General features: G+C 40.1%; 1 protein-coding gene across 1 annotated transcript in view; it reads left to right on the plus strand.

Moving 5' to 3' along the window:
* Positions 1-24859, plus strand: part of csmd2 (CUB and Sushi multiple domains 2) — a 391624-nt gene that overhangs the window by 54170 nt on the left and 312595 nt on the right. The window contains exon 3 of the mRNA XM_072676048.1: positions 10742-10854. Within this exon, the coding sequence (XP_072532149.1) occupies positions 10742-10854 (113 nt within the window). The remainder of the gene's footprint in view (positions 1-10741; positions 10855-24859) is intronic.

Below are 24859 nucleotides of genomic sequence, written 5' to 3' on the forward strand. Positions count from 1 at the left end.
TGTAAAATCCACTTGGAATTCTTTATTGTGTCAAAGGACACCAGAGGATAACATGAGACCATCTGTCTAAAAACTAACGCTGAAACGGCACACAGCTGAAAGAATTCTGCATGGAGGAGTGGGAAAAACATTCACCCAGTTGATGTCAGAAACTGGTACATCATCATAGAAAACGTCTAACTTAAGTTATTTCAACCAAGTGGGTGGGGGATGGGGGAGGGGGGGTACCAGCAATTGGGGCATCGGAAGTCCACCTTTCTCCTCACAAGAAAATTGCATTTCCATTACTGACATTTTATACATTTTATCAGTATAGGCATTTTATCAGTTGTATCGGTTCAGTTATTTTACCTCATGCTCTTAACATTCTTTAAGTGTTTAAGATCTAATGACCAAATCTTTAAATATGTTAAAAAAAGACAAAAGGTTTCATGCACTGTCCTAACCTTTTCACATGACTGTATATGAATGCACATACATGGACACACACACCCTCTTCACTGCTGGTTTTTCTTTACCCCACTGCAATATAGCTGCTTCAGCAGTTCTCGTGCACATCTGCTGAATGAGATTAAAGGGAGGACAGCCTGATTTACTTTCATGGTGTTTACACAGTTAGAAAGAGCAACCAGGGGGCTTTTGTTCATTTGAAACAATCTGTCTCAACTCGGCATGGGCCTTAAACAGTGAGAAAGGGGGTAAATGAAATAGAGAGAGAGAGAGAGGGAGAGAGAGAGAGAGAGAGAGAGAGAGAGAGAGAGAAATGAAGTGAGCTCTCTATGCTGAAAAGAATCAGCACAATTTATACAACCATAGGTGGCAAACAGACACCAAAATGTATTCAGTCAATATGTGTATGTATGTGTGTGTGTGTGTGTGTGTATGTGTGTGTGTGTGTGTGCGCGTGCATGTGTTTGTTGGTTGGTTTGTTTGTATTGCTCAGTTTTTGAGTGGAACGAATGCATTTCATGGTGGAATTCTCCACTCTGGAATAAATTGTGCAGCCTCGTGGCACCACGCTAGTCTGCTGGCACATGGCCATGTCTGAGGCACACTGCCGTACACACGCTGGCCATGCTAATTCAGGAAGTTGATTTAACCCGTGCAGTGCTGCATTGCAAACAACAGCGGCAAACTGAGAGAAGTCACAGCCCTCGGTGTGTGTGGTGACAGTGCTTGGACGCTGCAACTCATTATTCACAGGCTGACACTCCATTTAATCACATTTTATTATAGAGCTGCACTGGGCTGCAGTAAATCAGAACCCGTACGGACGTGCTGAAGACTCGGGCAGTGGTGGGCGGAGGGGAGGCGGCATTTACAGATAGTTTTAATCAGAGGAATTTCTGCAACAGTAAAAATCCCTTCACTGTTGGTGTGCACACATATCGTCACTGTCACACAAAAACTTTGTATTTTCAAAATGGCAACATTACAGGAGAAGGAAAAAGAATATTTCAGCAGAAGTCAATGTAAAAAGATTTAATTACAGTCATTATAAGTCATTTTGGAGCATTTCTATTGGTCCGTTCATCATAAAATTTTGCCGCAGTGTAAAGAGGAACTGCCAGATTCAAATTATGTCAAAAAGTGAAAAACCAACCGTGGCCTGGGGGTCGTGAGACAGAGAGAGCACAATTGGCCGTGGCACTCTCTCCCCTCATCACTCTTAAGCGATGTTGGCCGGCACAGGCGTCTGTTAGTTGGTGCGGTGGAGCTGGGGACCCGGTGCTTTCCTCCAAGCTATCGGCTGCCGGCATCGGCAGCAGTTTGTAAAGAGGCGGTGGCTGGCTTTACTCTCCTTGTCCTTACTCTCCTAGTCTTTGGAGCCTTGCTAGTGCTAGGGGGACCTATGAATTGGTGGCTTAATTGGCAGTATTAAAATGGAAAAATTCAACAAACAAATGAATAAAGAAAATGTAAAAATTTTTTTGTGCAGCTAGATATGTGCCTAAAATAGGCTTCAGGGTTGCACAGAAAAAGAAAAAAGAAAATAACTATAAGGAAAAAAAATAAAAAATACATGAAAATCAGATTGCAGATCATAACATGGGGTGATTGAGCATTTCATTTAAATTCAGCCAACATAAACTCACTTCACCAATCTCTGTTGTCTCTGTGGTTCGCATAACAACAACCAAGCTGACTGGACGGTTGGGTCAGAGCAGCAAAACCTTTAACAAACACTGAAGGATGTTTGTTTGTCCTCTGCTTTGTTACATATGGTGCTGCATCTCCAAAAGCAGCTGAGCTACAGCTACACCCAAGCTGTATGTGTAAAGCTTTGTGGTCACTCCTAACCCCTACCTAAAATACCAGTTTTTCTCTCCCTTCGCTGCTCTCTATCCTCCACTATGCCAGTGCCCTCCCTCCCAGGGACACCTGGGATAATTGGAGGCAGAACAGTGCTTTTTTTCTAATGGAAAGTCCAGCCAGGATGCTACAGGAGTCATCCATGTGGAAAGGGCTCCAGATAGGCCTTTGCTGGAGCCTCAGAACACCTCATAACCCTCCAGTCTGCTTCTGACTGATCATGTTTGGGCTTATCTGTCTGCAGTACTGTTCGAGGGCTGATTTCTCACACAGAGAGGCCGAAGCAAGGGCTTGCACTACTGTACCCAATTTGTAGTTACCAGCAGTTTCTGATGTAGTTTTTGGGTGGACTATGATTGGATTGAACAGCTTCTTTGTAAGCCATCAGCTTCTAAATCTGCAGGCTTATTAAAGGGTTTTCAGACAAAGGAGCTTGCACATTGTACACTGCTTTGTATGACACATGATTAGACTGCTTTAGCACTTACATATTATATCATGTACATTATGTAATGTAATATTATGTACGTTACTGATATTATTTATTCTACATATTGCTTACTTGGTAGTGTATACTGTAATGGTAACATATACTGCGAGACTAACATTACTCTCTTAAACATAAAGGTGCTCCAAAGGCTTCTTTCAATGATACCATATGATCACCAACCACTATTAAGAAGTTCTTCTTAAAACCCACAGTTTTTATTCTGCACCTCATAAACCTGATATAGACTTCTTGTTAGAACATTTTCATAATATTTGATATTAGATGTTAATGAATGAGGCAAATGTTTGTAAAAGAGATGTCTGAGAGTGAATGACCTTTCAAAGGGTTAATCTTTTTTTAATGTAAATTTATGTAAAGATTTTTTTCACAACTGAAAAGGTTTTCAAACTCAAACATCTCTTTTACAAACACGGTTCTTATTGGTATACAAAAGATGGTTCTTCATTGGCTTCTCTCAAAATCCCATTGTAGCACCTTATAATAGAGTGTGCTCAGCTACTGTAAGACTATGCATATGTTGACCCTATCATTAGGAGGTTGCCTACTATCAGTAAATGTTTATCTGGTTATTATACAGTTAAAAAAAACCTGAACATATAAGCCATTCCTTATTTTTCAGTGAAAGCATGAAAAAATAAGCTTCCATCAGTTAGGGCATATTTCAAGGTCATCTCACAGTGAGGTCAAAGTTTAATTAATTTGAACTTTTGTCCTTGCATGCTGGGCTTTGTATATATTGGTGCAGGATAGAGATCATTGAGTCTATTCAAGTCGATAGCCGAAGTGCATGCAAAACCTTTTCATGAATGCAAATTTATTCAGGTATTAATCTTTAAGACTTTTTTTATTCAGTGACTTCCAGAAAGCAATCAGTAGCTACACTGAAACTACTGTGTAGGTTGTGTAGTTATGAGAATAAGGAATGGAAACATGATGGCAGAGACAGGGCCTTTTAATTGGTGTAATTGGTTAAATTAGGGGTCTGCAAATGTTTTGTCTTGGAAGTCCAAATAGTTTTTAGAATGTTAATATATTACTATAGAACATGCTAAGAATAGGTTTAAGTAAGAATATAATAAGACAATGTAATGCGAAATAGTCTTCTTATTGGGTGAGTGGGTGGGATTTGGTGGACTCTGACAGACCGCACTTTGGGCAGCCCAGGCTTATATCACTGTGGCTATTATTAACAATCAATATCTTTCAGGGATTTGGGGAGCATTGTGGTACCACTGTGGTAAATGAGCAGTTCTATTTGATGTAATGTGTAATTTGCTCAGATGTATCTCACCACTGAAGCACAGTCAGTCCTCCCAGTTTGGGGAGTGTGTTTCAAGGCTGTCATTATCTTCTTTTTCTTCTAGAAAAATCAAACAAGCATAGATGTGTGACCAGGTAGGATTTGCAAGTCATTTTTTTCCTGTGAGCACAGAGCATGCAGTGAATCAGATTCGCTTCACTCAGTTTCACAGTGAAATTGTTCTGGTTCCAGATGTCATTGCTGGAATTGAAGCTCGCCTGTGACGCTCTCTGTGGAACTTGTTCTCTTCCTGTCTCCAGTTCTTCAGTTATACTGTATGATCTCAAATGAGTATAATTAGACAGAACCAATTGGAGCGGCGCATGGCTGTGCTCAGGAAGAGCTCACAGATTTGTGGCGGTGTTGGTGCTGTGCGGAGGATGTATGAAGAGCAAAGACCAAAGCCAGAGCTCCTTCACAAACATCACTATAAAGTTTGCACCATATATTGTTTATTATATATAATCTGAATTCATTAACAATGTTGTGCATGATATGGATATCAGCAGTGCTTGAAAAACACTGACCGTGACTGCATGCATTCTGGCACGACCCTCGGCAGAAAGGACATGGCCATGGTGCGTCTCTTTCTTCTATGTTTGGGCCAAACCGAGCCTATTTTAGACCCATCTGAAGCAAGTTTCTTTGACTGGCTCCAAGTTCAGGTGAAGGGTTGGTCCATTGCCCCCGCCTCCACACTATCACAGTATTTTATTGACAATAAAAAGGTAATATAATGAACAACATTATAGATTTGCAAAATTTACTTTAATTTTGTGTCCAACCCTCACTCATGTAGAAAAATTCATATCTGGTAGAGTGGGAAGTTCATTTAAAAAAACACAAAAAATATTTTATATAAATAATAATTATGGCATAGGAAATGGCAGAAATATGTATTCTGCCTAGAAGCTATACTGTGGAATAGTGTCACAGTATGTCGAGCTTGGCGACAGAGGCGCACATACACGCAGGATATCTTTTAATAAAGGAAAATAAAACAAAACAAACAGAAACCAAACAAGCACTAAGATTACCAAGTAAACAATACAAGAGTCACACAAACAGGCCAAGACAACAAACCATGAAACCACCATGACAACAAAGCAACATGCAGACATGCACAAGACCAGACAAAGGAAGGCTGAAACAAAGGGGTACTTATAGGAAGGTTAATGAGGAACAACTGGGAGCACGAGGGGGGGGGGGGGTTACAAAGGAGACACAGGTGGAAACACTAATGAACAGGCGGGGCTAGGACAGACAAGACACAAACTGAGCCATGTGCTTGGGAGGACATAGCAACACAAAACAGAGGCAGACATGACAGAACAGGGGCAGGTATGACAAATAGTGCAATGTCGTTTCCATTTAAGATTCATTATTTTGTTTTACAAAATTGGGAACATTTGAAAAACAATCACAGGTCTAGCGCCTCTGCTGGCTGGTTGCAGTATGATGTGTAGATCTGCCCCTTCCCCATATGACAAACCAGCCCATTTTCTCATTTTACTCCTCTAAACTGTCTTTCCATCTCCAGTGTCTAATCCCAACAGTCAGTTTTCCCTGTGCTAATACTGGCCCATGCTTTTTATTTTCCCCCAGAAATCAGTTTTAATGGCTTTATTCTGCTTTATCGTGAGTAGGTAACACCTGGAATGAAATGATTGACAGCCTTGGCATTATGTGCTTCTGAGTTGTAGTGGAATTTACCGGACAATCTTGGGCTGATGTTAGGTCTGGGGGAAGAGGGTGGTCTACTGAATTAGTAGGCAAGTCTGGCTCTGCCTTTTGACTCTACTGCGCAGACTCTGGTTGCAAATTTGACAACATGGCGGTCAAATTTGGCTTAATTTCTATAGAACAGAATAAAATAAAACAATGGCATCAGTTTTAACTGATTTTATTGATTGTTTGTTTATTTTATTTTATTTATTTGTTTATTTGTTTTGTCTTTGAAATGATTAGTTTAGCTTCAGATACATGGATCCAAATACAAATGAACAAATCCTGTTTTTCAGGTGACTCACTTAACCATTTCGGTCCATTGTAGCACAATGTTGCCTTAAGGCAATATTCCCTAAAAGTTCCTGTCTCCAAGTATTGTGTTATTTTTAAGGAATATCACCAGTCCCTAGTGCTGCGAGTGTATTTATGCACCACAGTTTCATCTGTGTGTTTCTGTTGTTGCTTTGATGAATTAAACTCTCTGTATGATTAAAAAATAATATATGTTGGTAAAATATGTCACTTACTGAATCTCCATTGATTTTTCTGGCATTACATATTGTAATGCAACCTCACTATGTAGCAATATGTACTGTACTATTTACACATTTTGGAGGATAAAGTGGGTCACACAGTTTGGGCATCACATGAATTCACACACATGTACACACATTACATACCTTCTGGTGGAAGGTTGAGCATTATTTGAGTTGATACTACCTACAGGTAACAAGCCTGTAGCATAGCTGTAATGAAAACATGACTGTTTCCATCATTCTTGCTGTGCCAGTTCAATTTCCTTGCCAGTATAAGGATAACAATTATGACCACATGTTTACTAATGTGATATTATAATGTAAAGCCATGTCTGGAAGCTGCAGGTCATTTGGCCTTATAGATTGCTGAGAACAAAACAGCTCACCCAATTCTACTCATATTTAACCTCTGCCCCATGAAATGAGACCGCTTAAGAGCTGTATTGATTGTGAACGTGATAGGCCTAGATAGCTTTATTACCTAGCCATGCAGATGATTAGAACATAAAGCCTAGGGTCTCAACACTCCACTTATCATCTGGTCAGCCGTGGAAGCCCTCTCACCTTTTTTCACAGCATTTCCCATTTTCCTTCCTTTTTTGGCATCTGCTCTTAAGTTGATCGATCAGATTGTTCACAATTAAACATTAAATTAAATTGCCCAAAAAAATGGTTTGTCAGTTTTAGCAGTTTTACCAAATGAAGCCTTTATGCTTTTTACTACACATTGTCGTTTTTAGCCAATTGCTTGTAGCAGCTGGCTCCTGTTTTCTACAGTTTTTAATGAAACTGGTGGTAGAGATGCAGTTTATCCAGAGAACTAGTGGAATGTCTCCCCCTGTGCCAAGTGTTTAGTGTTGCGGTTTGGAAATGTGCTTTTTCAACAACTGAAAACCCCAACCGTTTTACCTCACATAACTAATCAATTTAATACAAATTATGAGTTCATTCTTAGCCTCAAAGATCTAAACACGATCACTAATAATTACAAAGTGAAAACAGTTTTTTAGTAATTATGCAATTTTATTTGAATGACAAAATATTGTATAATGTATTTAGGGGTTACACACCCTTAGACTAAGACTTGGTTGATGCACATTTGGCAACAATTACAGCTTCAAGGTATCTTGGAAAAGAAGCGATGGCACACTTTTTTTTTCCATTCCTTTTGGCATATCCTTGCAAGCTCCATCAGGTTGGATGTATAATGTCGGTACACAGCCATTTTCAGCTACTTCCACAGATGTTTAATTGGATTCATGTCTGGGCTCTGGCTGGGCCACTCAAGGACATTCACAGACTTTCTCTGAAGCCACTTCTTTTTTCTCTTGGTTGTGTGTTTTGGGTTGTTGTAATGTTGGGAGGTAAACCTTCTTCCCAGTCTAAGGTCCAGAGAGCTCTGGAGCAGGTTTGTCTTCAAGCATCACTGGTAGCTGCATTCATCTTTCCCTCTATCAGGACTAGTTGCCCCAGTCCCGCTGCTGAACAACCCCCACATCTCCACATTATGATTCTGCCACCACCATGCCTTACTGTAGGGATGGCATTAGCCAGATTAAGAGTGATGCCTGGTTTCCTCTAGACATGAAACTTGGTATTTAGGCCAAAGCGTTTAATTTTGCTTTCATCAGATCAGAGAATCTTGTTTTGCATGGTTTGAGAGTCCTCTAGGTGCCTTTGATCAAATTCCAAGCAGGTGGTCATATATCTTTTACTAAAGAGTGTCAGGAAATGCCACCTGGATGGCCGATCTTCTGAAAGGTTGGTACTTTGTCAGAGTGGGGTTTAGGAAGATTCTTGCTGATTCCAAATGTTTTCCCAGGTGTTTCCAGGCCTGTTGAGAGATATAAGTGTTCCAGAAGATCCTGGGTCTTTCTCTGGGTCTCCTTCCCATTGGTCACACTTAGTATACCAGAGGGCATCATTATCAGATGCATGACCCCCCACAGCTGGCTCCTCTCATCATGAAGAAACAGCAACTCTACTCTGAGCCTCTCCCAGATATCAGAGCTCCTTATCCTATTGCACTGAGTCAGCCTAACCACCTGACAGAGAAACACAATTCTGTCCTTTTATCCACAATCTCCTTCTTTTGTTCATTATCCAGTTGCTAACCATAGGTAAGGGTGGGACAGATCAGTTGTTAAATCAAGAACCTTCACTCATCAATCAAACAGTGGATTGAAGGTGCTGGTTCTTATACCCACCAGCTCATACAGCTGCAAACCAAGTGTGTAACTACACCTAACTATACTTTACAATCATGTTCTTGATGAAGCCTAATGGCCAACACGTTTTCACCAAGAGTGCAAGAACCTAGTGGCTCTAATTAGTGGCCCCAGTACCCCATACTCCTGGCACACCTCCCCAAGACATTTAGAGAACACGTTCATAAACCTTCTCCAGGTCTACAAAACACATTTAGACTAGAGTGGCAAACTCTAAGAGAGAGGATGAAGAGCTGGTCCACCATCCTTCCTGCCCACACCTTAGCGTGTTCCCAAGGGATATGTCCCGCTAACCCTTTTCCGGCCTGGGTACTCTGTGTTCTAGTAGACTTCCATTACCATGGTTTTCCACTGTATTTGTAAGATTCTTCACCATTGGCTTGTTTGCCTTGGGAGACCCAGCCAGGATATTGCAACTCCTGATGACTTAGCCCAGGCTGCCAAATTTAGTAATGTCCCATTTACATGTAACAGATCTTCTGTATGAAAGAATGTTTGATTGAGCTCCTCAGTGTATCTGTCTATACAAACACAGATAATTATCTCTGCTACTGAATACTTATCCTTAACAGGATAAATAATAATAATAATGAATGGAATAATGAGCACATTTATTATGACACAAGGAACAAGGCTGAAAGAGTGTGTAACTGTTTAGAGAATATGTGATTGTACTAAAAAAAGGTTTACACATCAGATTGTAGCTCAGTTTGCCTTTTGTAAAAAACCCTGGCAGGGATCAATGGAAAACTGGACTCAGCAGAAAGTTCTGGATGTTTAAGGGGTTAAAAAGCATATTTATCTTTGTACACTGTTCAAAGTATAAGATCCTTGAGGAACTTTTCAATGTGAAACTGTGGAGGAACATCTTATGGTGCTTAGGAAAAGGTTTTAAAGGAAAAGGTTCTGTGAAGGTTCCTCAAAGCACCTTAAGAGGTTTCTCCACAGTTTTAAACTGAAGAACCTCAGGATCTTTCACAAGGATCTTATCCTTCCTAGACATGGACAAATCAGAGTTTTTGTGGACTGATATCAGTACTGAAAGATGATCAGCCGCTCTGCGCTACCAGTTGGGCCGGATGCCACACTAAAATTTCCAGGCAAATTTGGTAATGCATCATCAGGCAGGGCTTTTGTAAAGTTCAGTGTCTCTCAAGATGAAATGTACTTTGCTTTTTGGATCAACCACATTTAAACCATTGTTTGTACTGTGACAGCCTGTGAATTCTCGTACAGAACTGTATTATGGAGCTAGATGTGTGGTTAACGATATTTGTTAGCTCTGCTGATACTAACTGTACTGGTCTGAGTGATATACTCTCAAGAGGGGTATTTGGTTAGTGGTGTTAAAAGTCTTTACTCTGTTTTCTCCATGATGTGGGTTAGTATTTACGCATTCTACAAATATGTGAGTTTGAGTCAGATATGGTAGAAATACCTGACATTCTGCACATGGAGTGGATTTCAAGCGGGCCTCAGTTGGTTTTGTGACCTTGCGCAATGCTAAAGTAACTTGCAAATTGGCTGACACCGATACACAGCCAATCAGTCTTTGATAAATGCAGCCAAACACCAATTATTAAAAAATTTAGTGACCAAAAGTGATTTGTTTTATGGTCCCTTTCTGGGATCTTGAATGAGTCTGAATGATCAGAGTTATTTGGGTGTTTTTTTCTGCTGTGATCTAGGTGATTTTATGGCTCAAATGTCAGCATTTCTAACCCCTGTTTCAAGTATGTTAAAGAGAGAGCAGGAATTTGCTATAATTACTGCAATTACACAAATTATCTGATTGGGAGAATGATTGGGTAAAGGTGAATCAAGTCATCTGATAACTTAGGTCTTCCAAGAACCAGCCATTTCAAGGTTCTTCAGGGACTCAAAAGTGGTTCTAGTATTGCAAGGAAGCCCAGTTATGGTCCTGGAGAGCTTTCTTGCAGCCTAATCTGAACTCCTCAAGGTGGAAGCTCTCCAGGACAAGGAGCGAACGACACTGTTTAGTGGTATCACTCTGAAGAACCCTTTGGAGCTCAGGAGGAGTCATTGAGATGTTTTTGCCACTGCTGTGTTCTCCGCTAGGCAAAATGTGTTTACATAGTTCTACTTTTATTTATTCTGTCTGCAGGTTAACGGGTTTCCAGCTTCCTCCTCCCATAGTCAGCACTGGAGCAAGACTCACACTGTGGCTACTGTCAGACTATGCTGTGAGTGGCCAGGGTTTCAAAGCAGTATATGAAGGTAGGTGTCCACTGTGATGTCTTTCTCTTTGCATCTCTCTCTCTCTCTCTCTCTCTCTCTCTCTCTCTCTCTCTCTCTTACACACACACACACACAATACATTTTTGCTCATCCATGTCTCCTTTGTTTTTCCCCATTTTCCTTTCTCCTTTCTGGCCTTAGACTCCTGCTTTACTCTCTTTGTGCCTCGTACTTTGTTGTTCTGTGCTGTTGTAACCCCTCTCAATTGCTTTTCCTGTTCAGAGTGCAGAGCAAGACAATGATGCACTGGCATGGTCCATTGGTCCAGTACAAAGTGAGCCCAGTGACAGGCAGAGAGTGGACATTTGCATTAGCATCCCTGCCAATTTAAACTTCCATCTTTTTTTATAGGCTAATTTTATTAATATGCATGGCTAAGTGTAGAAATGAGACCATGCCCGCTTTTTGGATTCCATGCTGGGCTGTTGTCATATTGCTTTTGATCTCAGTGCTTTTACAACCCAGATATTCAACCTTTTTTTTTTTTTTAACTCCTGCTTGAAATGTGCTAAATAGAGAGAGAATCTGTGATAATTACACTAATTAACTGATTGGCAGTGTGATTGAGGGGGGCAGGTGAATTAGGCCTTCTGGCATCTTTGTCTGCATAATGTCAGTGGGCTTGTTCTGTCAGCTGGAGGGCTGGAGAAGCTTTGCATTCTATTTATGTCAATAATATGATTCAAACTAATATTAAACATGCCTTTTTATATTTAGGCTTATTGAAGCTTGCTTGTTTTCGGTTGGAAGGCTGTGTTTTCCTTCCTTGCTGTAGAAAAGTCATTGGGTAACTGGATGCACTGGAGTATGCAGTCATTGTGCACAGATTGAGCATGTGGACATTGCCATAAGTGTGTACAGGGTTACGAGGGTTATACTTTGTGTAGTGTGTACATATATGGTTTTGTGCTGTGTGCTTCTATTCCTGTTGCTTTCTTTTACTCACACACACATGCAAACACACACACACACACACACACACACACACACACACATGCACTCCCAAAGCCTCACTTATCCCTTCTTCTCCTTCCTGTTTCAGTCTCTGTTCAGTCTCTGTGCGTGCCGAGAGCAATCGCTTCTCAGGTGCTGCACTTGATTTGGTGCTGGTGTGGAATGGTTATTGATATGATGTAATTGGGAGATATCGAATTCTCTCGTTCCAGCAGCTAAGTGAAAATTTAATTGGAAACTTCAATCATGGTGAGCAACAGGAAATGATGGAACAAGTGGGAGAGAGAAGTGTGCTGACTGTGAGCGCACTCCTCCGAGAACCAACCCTACTCTAATACAGACTGTCCTCTTATCTGACCCATACGGATCAGCCTAAATCACACTGTCGCTGTAATTATGTGTCACCCCTTGTCACATGACCAGCTCTTGAGCATGCTGCATTGGAGAGTGTGTGATATATGCAACGCATGCCCCTGGTCCGACTTTCACTATAATGAGGAGTCCCTGAACCCTTATCAATCCCACACACAGCCAGACACTTGGACTGTTTTAGTGATCTGCAGTTGCACTGTCCCTCAGAGCACCAGATAAACTCATGAAGGCAAATTTAAAAACGTCCAATTATAGTTTTTTTTTTTTTCCTTTCCATCTCAATAGCTCCTTATAATGGCAGGCCTTAAGCTGTGAATGGGCTTTTCTGGAGTAGGCCTACTGAAAGGGGCAAGGATAGAGTTGTGACCTTAAACAAGGCTGTGTGGACAGTTTTCCTTAACGGAGATCTCCTGATTACACTGCATTTGTGTTTGATGTAATCATTTACAGAACGTGTATCTGAACGTGTATCACACCAGTCACTTGCAGACTTATTAGTAAGAATTAGTAAGAATTTTGAAATTCTTACTAATTCTTACTAATAAGTCTGCAAGTGACTGGTGTCCTGGCTGTGCCCCTCCTTTTTGACACATCATTAGCATACCTGGGCTGGCTACTCTGCTGTAGGTAAATTTATGTAAATTTATGTTGACATCATGAAAACTGTTGAATTCAAGATGGGCTTCCATATTGTAGAAGGGACATACAGACTGTGAATGATTTCCGTAATTTGTAGCAACGCTAGCTTCTGTCGGCTACCCTTTTTCTGGACTGTTTGCTTTCACTGTTTGCTGTTTTTACCAAAGAGCTGTCAGGTGTGGGAAAGAGTAGAACTCCATCTATGAAAATAAACAGGCGTGCAGTCAGCTTCAGGCACAGTTACAGAGTGTGAAATATGCAGCACATGCCCCTAGTTTGACTTTCACAGAATACAGCAGCTTAATGAGGAGCCTGTGAACCCTAGGACATTGGACTGTTTGGAATCTTTAGTTCTACTGTCCCTCAGAGCACCATACCAGCCCCTGCAGGTCTATTTAAAATGTAATGTGTATATTGTGCATTCATTTCCGCAGTTCTGAGGTAAAAATACAGATTAAATAAAAAAAAATTGAACTCACTCATATTATTGGTTCTGTTCTATATGGTTAAAAAAGACATTTATTGGCAAAAAACACCTTAGACCCTCCTCTTTCTAAGCACTGCTTAATAAAAAAAACATTTGCAAATGATGATTGACACAACTATTTACTGCTTAGCACAAGTGTCTAAGCATTACTCTCCCCATCAATTCAAGGACCAAACTCTTCAGAACTAACCTGCAGTGAGAATTGCAGTAGTAGTACATCTGTAATTATGAATTATTAGGCTGTGGAAAAGCATGACAAAAGGGTGAATGTGTAATGGTCACAAACACAAATGGTTTAATTCTCGAAGCTGAAGAAGTTTTTAATGAACCCATTCAACCATTGTTTTATTACTTAGTTGATAAGTCTAATGCAGAAACCATGATTTGTTGACTGTTTGCTTTAGTATATTCTGTGGAGTTCCACAAAGTTCTATTTTGGGGACTTTGAGACTGAAGTTAAATATGACAGTAATGTAGATGTAAGAGTGGTTGTTTTGGCACTTTCCAGAACATTGTGCAGATTTGTTATTAACTACACTATATGGAGAAAAATATTGAGCACCTAAACATTATACCTACAGGAGCTTTTATGACATCCCATTCTGAGTCCATTGCCATTAATATGACAGCAGGTTTGGGACTCTACGGTTGAGTCAGTCTAACTGAAATGTAGATATAAATTGTCTAAGACTTTTCTGCACTATGCTCCTCAGTACTAGGTGACCCCACTCTGTAACTTTACATGGTTTGCCACTTTGTGGCTAAGCTGAGTTCCTAAATGCTCCCACTGCTAAATAATACTGCTCACAGTTAATAATGGTATATTTAGGAGGGAAGAAATTTCACTAACTGACTATTACAGCACCAGGCTGGAATTCAGTGAGCTCTTTAGAACGACCCATTCTTTCACTAACATTTGTAAAGACAGTCTGCGTGGCTAAGCACTTGCTTTTATACACCTGCAGCAATGGGACTGAATGAAACACCACAACTCACTGATCAAAAGGTGTCCCAATACTTTTGTCAATATAGTGTATATTTCTTAACACATATGTTCTGTAATTTGTCATGGCTGTCATTTTGTGCAACGCAAAAGAAGGGCTGCCTCTTTTCTGAGCATCTCTTCATCACATGATAATAATGTTTTGAAAGCTTTGAATGGATTTACAGAAATTGTAGTCATAATCTCAGTCTTTGATTTCCTTAATGTTTTCACATTGGCTTGAAGTTGTCTGCTTTTGAAAGGCAGACTGTTGGCTACCTGGCCAAGAGAACAAAATGATTAAAGCTACAGAATGCAGCTTCATCAAATTCTTCTCTTTCATGTATTTGCTTACATAGTTAATTTTGCTGTTAAATCGGGTTATGTAATGACTGACGTTTAAGAGAAAAGCCATGAAAGAAAACTCTCTCCTGGCTAATGCATTTTCACACCCTGCTGTTTTTCCTCTTTCCTTGTCGTCCTCCGTCACTCCCACACTATACTGTCAAATCTTCAGCAAGAATCTTTGCCTTCAAATGCAAGAATAAAACATAGAAAACTCAACCACATGCTGTGACCGTTTCCCCCATTTTACAGTTTTACACTGTTTTTTGTAACAGCACTTGGATTTAGGAGGACCTTTCCTTGTTTTCTTGGCTCTATGCTCCAGAAAACTGCTTTTGAAATGATTCTACAGTGAAATCACAGAATTCTTTCATTTGAAGGCATTTACATCTATATTAGATAGTAGGGCAGGAGTGGCCAGTCTTATCTGTAAAGGGCCAGTGTGGCTGCAGGTCTTTTATTCTGAACAACCAGCAGCACACCTGTTTCCACTTGTTTAATCAGTTAGCCAGTCTTCAAACAACTGATCACATGTGCTTCTGCTTGGCTGGAATCAAAAATGTGCAGCCACACTGGCTTTTTGAGGAAAAGATCAGACACCTCTGTAGTAGAGGATTCACTGCAAACATGGGGAATACCTGGTAAGCAGTAAGACAAATGCATCCACATGGTTGACTAACATTGGCAAGCAGAATGTGAAGGTTGGCTCAACTAAGACCTTCTCTCACTATAAAACTCAAAAGGCATAAAGCTTAGTTAGGCAGTCTTAGTCAGGTCGTTGTCAAACCACTGGTGTGCATGGAAAGGTAGTTATCATTTAATTTCCACCCTAGTTTTGCAAGAACATCAGGGAACCAGAAATGTAAAGTTTGGAATTGATTAGAGAGAGATCTTATTGGGTTAGATGGCTACTACTGATTCCAGTCAGTGTCCCTTCCAGAAACTTTTTTCCTCATCAAGCATCTGCTTGTAAACAACGTTAGCTTTAGCAAATTAATTTCAGAGCTTGTTTTTTTTTTTTTTTTTCAGTTTATTCAGTTCATTTTAATGGTTTAGCAAATTGAATGAATCTCATTTGAATTGAAACCCTGTTGTGGTTTTAATTTGATAGAAAAATCCATCAAGGAGGGCTAATGGCACACTAGTGGGTTTATCAATCTTAGACACATTATATTGCTTAATTCCAGGTTTTTTCAAAACCTGTTTTTACATATACAGTATAGGTATAGGTAGGGGCATCAAAACTTCAGGACATGTTCTGGCTCTGGTTTTAATAGAATACTGTATGCATTTATTTTGTCATCACAATACTGTATTGATTCTCACTGTGTTGATTTTAGTGAATGGTTGTTTAATAGTGTAATAGTTGTACTAATCTGAATTGCTATTTGTGATCATATAATCATATGTTCCAACTTTGTGGAAACAGTTTGGGGAAGGCCATTTTCTGTCCCAGCATGTGCTCCAGTGCATAAAGCAAGATTCATAAAGACATTGTTAAGTGAGTTTGGTATGGAAGAACACCTGATGGATGAACTAGAACAGACATAGCTAGCCAGGCCCTCTTGTTCATCATTAGTGTCTGACCTCACAAATGCTCTTCTGGATAAATGTACAAACCGTCCCATAGACACGCTCCAAAGTCCTGTAGATGGCCTTCCCAGAAGAATGGAAGCTGTTAGAGCTGCAACAGGGCGACGAACTCCATATTAATGCCTATGGATTTAGAGAGGGATGTCATAAAAGGCCTCTGTATGTAATGTGTAGGTGTCCGAAACCTGTTGCCCATATTGTGTTTTATGCTATGACTGTTTCCCTGCTTACAGTTTACCCCTTTATTGTGATATGTTTTATATCGCCAGGATCTTGCTGCGACACAGCCTTAGTGTAAATGTGCAAATGTTACTTCTTCAATGTAAATTTTTTCTTTAAAAGATGTACCAGTGCTCTTTGATGTCTTTGCAACACCACAGAAGAAAGATAATGGTTATAAATTGCGGCTTTGCTTCATCATTTTGCATCTGAAGTCTTCCCCTTTATTCTGCTCAAAACAAGTCTCCTGAGTAATAGGGAAACATTAGGGGAATTATGAGCAGTTCTATCAATTAGCACTCACCAGTCAGCCCTGAATGCAGTTTGCCACTTTGCTCACAGTCAGTGGAGACGCAGGCACACTCTGTGCCCTGCTCCATCAACTCTGCTAGCTCCAGCTAGAGCAAGAGCCCCTTCTGGGACAAAACGAAGAGCCATTTAACACAGTAATGAGAGCCTGCATGTCATAAGGAAACAGCCTCTTCTGTTCAGCTGAGACGGCTGCACGTGTGTGGCTGAAAACACGCTTGGAGTGTGTCCTGATGAAGCACGCTATTGTTGCTGCACTCTCACCCATTTCCTTGACGTGCTCAGGGTGCTACAATGGCAATGATGAAAGTATCAATCAAATTCTCAGAAATGCTGAATTAAGTACTTGTGTAACATGTGAAATGGCTGAGATGTCTGTATATCGCAAGACTCTCATCTAGTGTTTCTTTAATCATGCTCACCATTATTCTACTCTTCTATCTTAGTTTGAGATCTGCTTTGCAGTCTGTATCTGTAGATCACATTCAAGATTTCCGTTCTTCCTTTTCTAGAGAGATGCATTGACACAGTGTCTGTGGCCTTAGTAGCGTAAAGTAAGGTGACTACAAGCATGTATGGGACAGTATGACCTGGTCTGATTACCACCTTAGGATATTAGACAGTTCAACTGGACTGGACACAGCGGCAAGAGTGTCAGTTCAGATTCTTTAGCTAATTTTGATAAACAGCTTAGACTTGAGGCAAGTCAATGTGTCACAATGATGAAATTCGTCAAACTGTAGATCGCCTGATCAAAGAAAACATATCTACATCATATTTAAAACCAATTGAACACTATGATTTCAGTTATTAATCCAAATGCAGAAACTAATGTGAATTATGTGGTAGGTGAACTATTTGCTTTAGCATATCTTATGAAGTCCCCCAGGGTTTTATTTTGGGGCCTATGAAATTAATGTTAAATATGACAGTAATGTTGTTATATGAGTGAAGTGTGGGCTTACATACAGGGTCAGTACCATCACATCTAAAAGTACACTATGGCTACAGTCACAGTAGAAGCTTCCATTTTCCTTTTTTTTTTTTTTTTTTTTTTGGTCCGATCAGATCTTTCACATTTATATGGTTCCACATTTATAAGTGATCCATATTTGTCTTTAATGTGAATGTACCTGTGCTCTGAAACCCGCAAGCACACATTGAGATCAATGACAGCACATGAATGAACCATGTGCATCCTGAACTTCAAAATAAGACTGAATCCCAAATGACTCCCTATTCCCTATTGCACTACGTGAGTCATACAGCTATGGCTTCCCCATCAAACAGTGTACTGTATGTCCAATTGAGATCTGTGCTCAGACTGAATCTTAAATGGTTCTTCTGTGAGTATGGAATCTCCTGTTTTCATGCACTATTTAGGGAATAAGAAGCCATTTAAGATGCTGCATATATAAGAAGCAGCTAAACCATTGTGAAGGTAATTTGCTCCAGACTGCTCACAGCTGTTCAGTATTAGAGGAAGAAGAATACTGCATTATGGCGCATGCGTAGTGGGGGAAAAGCAAATGACGTCTGATCTGATTCTTCTCATTAAGGTCACATGGTCAGGAATTGGATATGTGTCTGATCTTAGGAGCACATATTAAAGTGGATCAAATGTAATTCATGAAGATCAGATTTGTGTGTCCACACAGCTCTGAAAACATCAGATCAGTCACAAGAGGGTAAAATGGCTTCTGTTACATTTCAAGAATGTGAACATGGATTATGTGTCCAAAAGTATGCAGACACATCTTCTACATAGTGAGTTTTAAGATGCTTGTGTGATTTTAATAGTAGAGCTACAACAAGTAATAGTCATTATAGATAATGTTGCTAATAAATAAAGTGATGGCAATGAATCCAATCATCAGTTGGACAATCAAAAAGAGGGACAATGAAGATAAAAAAGACAACAATGTAAAGTTTTGAATTACCTAAAAAGTACAAATTGGAAATGCTTCACTTAACCATCACTTAAAATGTTAAAATGACATGGTGCCACATCTAAAAAAGAAACACAAGGAACAGCTGTTAAACTGTAGAGAGTAAAGAGTTAGAAATAGCATGTGTAACCATAATGCACCAGCTAATGATTATGGCCATTCCTGTTGCATTCCTAGTCAATAACATTTCCAAAAGAATGGAATGCTCTGGAGCTTCATCTAGGGTCACTGTCTAAAGTCTAAGGTCACCATGCCCAATGCCAAATGTTGGTTAAAGAAGTATATAAAGCCTTTGAGCTTTAAACCTTGGAGCAGGGAAACTGTGTTCTCTGTAGTGATGGAGCTCCATCCAATACGTTTGGAATGTGTTGCATTTGTAGTCCAGAACTAATCATCCAACATCAGTACCTGGCCTCGCTAATGCTCTTGTGGCTGAATGCAGTCAAATCCCCACAGCACTGTTCCGACAAGCTTTGCCAGAAGAAGAGAGGCTGTAGCAAAGGGAGATAAACCCCATATTAATACCTTTTGATTTAAGAAAAATAGATGATAGAAGATGACACACATTTCAAACTCCACTGTATTCCTTACAATTTCCCTTTTGAATTTGCAAGCCCATAGCCAGTCTTAGAATTTTATACAGCTTCAACATAAGAGGTGTAAACTGTTGATGGGTTTTGTAAAAGAGCTCTTCAAATTAGCAGGAAATGTGTTTTATGATTTGTAATATAACACATGCTTACAATTTACTGCATTTATGTAGGCCTAATAACTATAACTATACCACTGTATTGATGTTCTGCACTGTTCCTTCTTTTGTAAACTGTTCCTTGTCACAATTCTGATCTTACAGAAGTGTGCTAAAAAGCATTTTCAGTGGATAGATAGTATAACAGATGTAACAGATTGCCATATTATTTTTCAAATAAATGCTTACTGCCTAATTAAACACCATTACCATTTCAGTGTTTTTTGCTTGGGCACCCCTGGTCAAAATATCTGTTACTATGATTAGTTAAACAAATAGAAAACAAACTGATCTCCAAAAGAGCCTAAAGAAGAAACATGCTTTTCAGCATTTTAAGCAAGATCAGTATTTGTACTAAGGTTGGGCGGTATACTCTCAAAATATCACCAGGAGCGGGGAGTAGCATAAGCTGCATAAGTAGCACAGAGATTGATTAAATATAAAGCTCAGTTTACTCACACGGTCACGGACTAAGTAAACACCATGCACACTTTAATCATTGATTCAATAAATGTTAAACAATCAGTCTGACCATAAGAACAATAGTTACAACTGCCGTGAATTAGGAGAGATAAGATGGTTAGCATTAGCTTAGTTAGCATGATAAACTTCTGAAAGCTTTTTTTTTTTTTATAATGCATTTTACGCTATTTTTTACCATTATTTTACTGTTATATTGCCCAACCCTATTTTATACAGGTTTACAATAAAAAAAGGAAAAGGTCACCATGCAAATGGTTGGGCACCCCAAGAAATTCTGTTAAAAAACCTTTTCTGCATCTTCACTATAAAATTCTGCGTCAGACATCAAAGGAACATCTATTCAAGTCTGCTGCATATTGGAGACAGGTCCTGTGGACCGATAAAGATAAAATAGAATTTCTTGGCCACTTTAAGCAAAGACATGTTGAAAAAAAAATGAAAAGAACACCTTTCCAACTGTTAAGCATGAGAGTAGATTGATTATTCTTTGGGTAGATTGATCATTCTTATGTGCAAGCCAGTGGCACACAGATTGGCTCACATTATACTGGTAGAGGAAAGAATAATGCGAATAAATAATACTACATTCTGGAAGCAAACAGCATACCATCTTTAAAAAAGCATGTGCATGTGCATGTGAACAGGACCATCAAAGACAATTGTTTTAATGCTTTGCTTGACATTTTTAAGACAGCCAGGGATTTTAAAACTAAATTGCACGAATAATTAGGCCTAAAATAAGTAGCCAACATCAGACGTTCCAGTTAGACTATGACGTTAAGCTGTAAATACGCAGCACACAGTTTGGGCTGTGAGCTTTGTTCTGAGAAAAAGGGCTTCTGAGGGAAAAGGTGGGATGTTTTCTTTCAGCTGTGTCTGCTCTTGGACCACAGCCAAGCGACACCACGGAAGGTTTTGCACGAAAGGCCGCTAATTAATGAAGCACTTAACTAAAATGCCCACTATGATGAATCAGATCTCTGTTGTGTGCTGGCTGAAAAAACCTGCACACACACACACACACACACACACACACACACACACACACACACACACACACACTGTTCTGTCTTGTTCATTAAGCACATTCTTCACAATTCAGCTTTTGTCAAACTTGCGTGACGGTATTAGATCACTCAATCATTTTTGCCCTGTGAAAGACACGCATCCACACAGAGCGAGACCCACTCCGCACACACACACGCACATCTACACTCTGATGTTCACCCCTCTTGGTGTGCTGAAAAGACTCCCTGCGTTTGAAATCGATCCCACCACTGAATCAAAGAGTGTTCTGCTGGCCCCCCGAGAGACCATCGTGCTCCCCACGGCCCTCAGCCTTCTCCCGCTCGTGCTGCAGCCGGGGGAACGTGTTAAGTGAATTGCTTATGGTGGAGGAATCTAAGGTGTGTGTGTGTGTGTGTGTGTGTGTGTGGTGTTGATGTAGTGTATGAAAAAGTGGGCAAGCAGACGCTAAGCTAGCTGTGCAGTGCTGCTGTTCACACTATCCAGCCAGGTCTTATTTACCTCACCTCTAGTACAACTGTAACACAAAAGACCCTTTTTAAATCTACAGTTACTGACTGGAGCCCATCTCATTTTTTTTATGAAAAGGACCACTGTAGGACCTGTATTTGATAGTAGACCATTTTCAGACCATCAGTCAGACATCACTGTAGTGCCATGTTAATGAGTGTGTTGCTGTTACAAGTGTATCTAGGTATCTGACATTTAATTAAGAACTTGACAATGACAAAAAATGAGCTGGAGTTTCTAATTGTTGTATAATTGTATTTTAGAAGGTATAATTGTAATCTGGGGGCAGTGGTGGCTCAGTGATTGTGGGTTCGATACCCGGGCTCTGCAAGCTGCCACTGCTGGGCCCTTGAGCAAGGCCCTGAACCCTCTCTGCTCTCCGGGCACTGCAGCGATGGCTGCCCACTGCTCGGGGCATGTGCACTCCTGTTTACTGTGTGTGTGTGTTTGCTCACTAGTGTGTATGTACGTGTACATCACTGCATGGATGGGTACGAGATGGAGGCCACATTCAGTGTGTCAGACATAAATGATAAATATGGGTGTCTTTGTACCGACAGGGTAGGTGTGATTAATAAGGTAGCCAGTAAGTGTACACTGTGTATAAAAACTAATCTGTTTAATGGTCCATTTCCACTGATGAGCAGGGATGAGGCTATAGTCAGTAATTGGAAACCTACTGATCTGAGCATGTTAAAGAATCAGCCAATACAGATCCAGTTTTCCCACATAATATATAAAGTACTCTAACACAATATACTACAAAAAATCACTTGAACATGCATATGATGTAACACCTGGTTTGGTTTTTGGCCTACCTTTTTAAATGACCATTTAATAGTGGATTTAATTTAACTATTTGTATTTTCTATTTTGATTACTGGTGAAATAACTATCTTTAGTGTTGTAAATATTTCTCCAATTCAGTTCGTTCAGCACTAGAGCACAGGGACAGCTAGGTTTTAATTACACTGATTGTTGGCACTGACACTGTGCTGATTAAAGCCTGTTTAGGGGTACAGGGGCAGCTGTGGCCTAGAACCAGGCTTGGGACCAGAGGGTTGTTGATTTGATCTATAGAACCAGTAAGCACAGCTAAAGTGCCAACTGAACTCCCAATTGCTCTCCAATTGAGGTAGTTGCTGTCTACCCTGGATGTGCATTATCACTGTCCTAATCACTAATCAGTGTGTGAGTGTGCAGATGTGCTCAAGTTTGAATAAAAGGCGTCTGACTCAAATGCAGCCATAATGCTGGGACTGAAGATATTACCAGTTTTTATTTTCCACTTTAAAATAGTTCCATACTGCAGAGTTTTAAGCTGCTTTATGTGCTAAAAATGCACCCTAATGCCAGCAGTTGTGTCCATTTAATGAAGCTCTGCCATAGTGGTGTAAACAGAGTGCAAACCAAGAAACAAAAGCTCAGAAATGGGCCGATTTTAATTTACATCCGTTCATTAAAACTCTGGATCAGATTGGGCCATTAATGCCACAAATTGTATCTATACCTATCTGGTGCACGTCATACAATAAGTAACAAGTACGAGGTCCAGCTAATAAACTGGACACTATTTGTAAGCTCCAGATTTGTAATGACCCAAAGCACAGTGCGTAAATTCTTTTTAACGCATCACAGAAATCATATTAATTTGCATTTCTTCATTTAAACAACTACATACACACACACAGCACACCCCATACGCACACACACACACACTCACACACAAATACGGCTGAGACCTCGGTCCAAAGACTGTATCTTGTCATGCTGTGTTAGTCCTCAAAGACCCTACTAATCTGTGAGCAGATGTCATTTTCCAAAAGGCCACAGAGCCTTTTGTACTAAAAAGGACAGAGGCTTCCTACCACCGCCCCCTCTTCCCTCTTGCCCTGCACAGGCCAGTAAGCCACATTCCTGTGTAGGCTCAATATGTGTCTGGCCGTAGTGGGGACTGGTGGGGGCTGGAGGCCAGAGGCCGGGGGCTGACCCATCAAAGAGTAATGCATGGAGAGATAATGAGCCTGCAATCCCCTCCGCTCAGCCGGCAAATCAAGGCCTACATCAAACCAGACTGGCTCTCTGTTCTCCACCACACACCCACTCTGTCCACTGAGACCAAGAGTGGGCAGGGACACATACACATACAACTTTAATACAAACATCTTCTTTCTTGATTTTTTCATGCATTCCATGTCCAGTTTGTTTATAGGGATTTTTTTTAACCTCTGCATTATCTGGACAATAATTACCATGGGCAATAACCATGACCGTAATTCCCTGTACATAACCAAAACCTAGAAAATCTATAGATTCAGACATGCTTACAATAGAAGTAAATGGGCAATTTTACCCATTGGCTTCTAATATGAAACTGTTTATTGTATAGAGAGATTCAGCTAAAAAGATTGGAGTATTCCTTTAAACGTTTCCATAGTGGCACCCTCTCCCACTTCTGTGTTGTTTTTTCTTCCATTTTAGTATTATTATTCAAATGGCTTGTTCTGAGTGACTGAATTGGAAGATAACTGCTAGCAAATAAGTTTATGCTTGGCTAATTCTCTTTATCTCCCACATTACTAAATTGGATGCTTTGCAATCCTTGAAATAACATAAATAAAACTTGAATCATGTTTGGCTTGTAATGTTTGTGCACTATAGTTGACAAGCCCCGAGGTTAGCAGTCATGGTTGTCTGTTGAGAAGACAAGGCCGGTGTCACTGTCTCTGTGCCTGTCCCTGACAAACAGACAGTGTAAGCACCAGCTGTAGACTGAAGCCTGACAGGAAACATTAGTTTGGTGGCCATGCAGAAGTTGCTGATAGACAGTGGTCTGAGTTAAAGGCGTTCAGTGTGCAATCTAAACACCACTAGTCAAATACTAGTCAAATTCCTTGACACAAGTAAACAATCTGAGTGCTGACATGGCAGAGTTGTGTAGTTGTAAAGCCGGCACTGACACCACAAGCACAATGCATGCTTTGCTCTGGATCTATTGGCAACCCTATTGTGGCATACTTTGTCATTTTTGAAGTGAAAGGTTTGTCTGTAAAAGCAGACCACCCTTTTAACCTTTTAAAAGACGCTGTATCGCATGGTAGACATTTTTATTATTGCTCAAATTGCTCTAAAAATACTTGGCAAAACCAATCTTTGACTGTTTGACCTTATTCCGCTCATTGAGTTGAGTTGAGTTGCCCAGTTAGGGTATACAGAATTGGATGCTAATGTTAGCTGGCATATATATATATATATATATATATATATATACACATTGCATTTTGCTCTAACATGGAGAAGATGGAGATTTTGTCCATGTTTTTTCAGCACAGTGAACTTAAACTGGAAAGATTTTCTTTATTATTTTC

Source organism: Salminus brasiliensis, chromosome 3 (genome assembly GCF_030463535.1).
Source record: "Salminus brasiliensis chromosome 3, fSalBra1.hap2, whole genome shotgun sequence".
Taxonomy (NCBI): domain Eukaryota; kingdom Metazoa; phylum Chordata; class Actinopteri; order Characiformes; family Bryconidae; genus Salminus; species Salminus brasiliensis.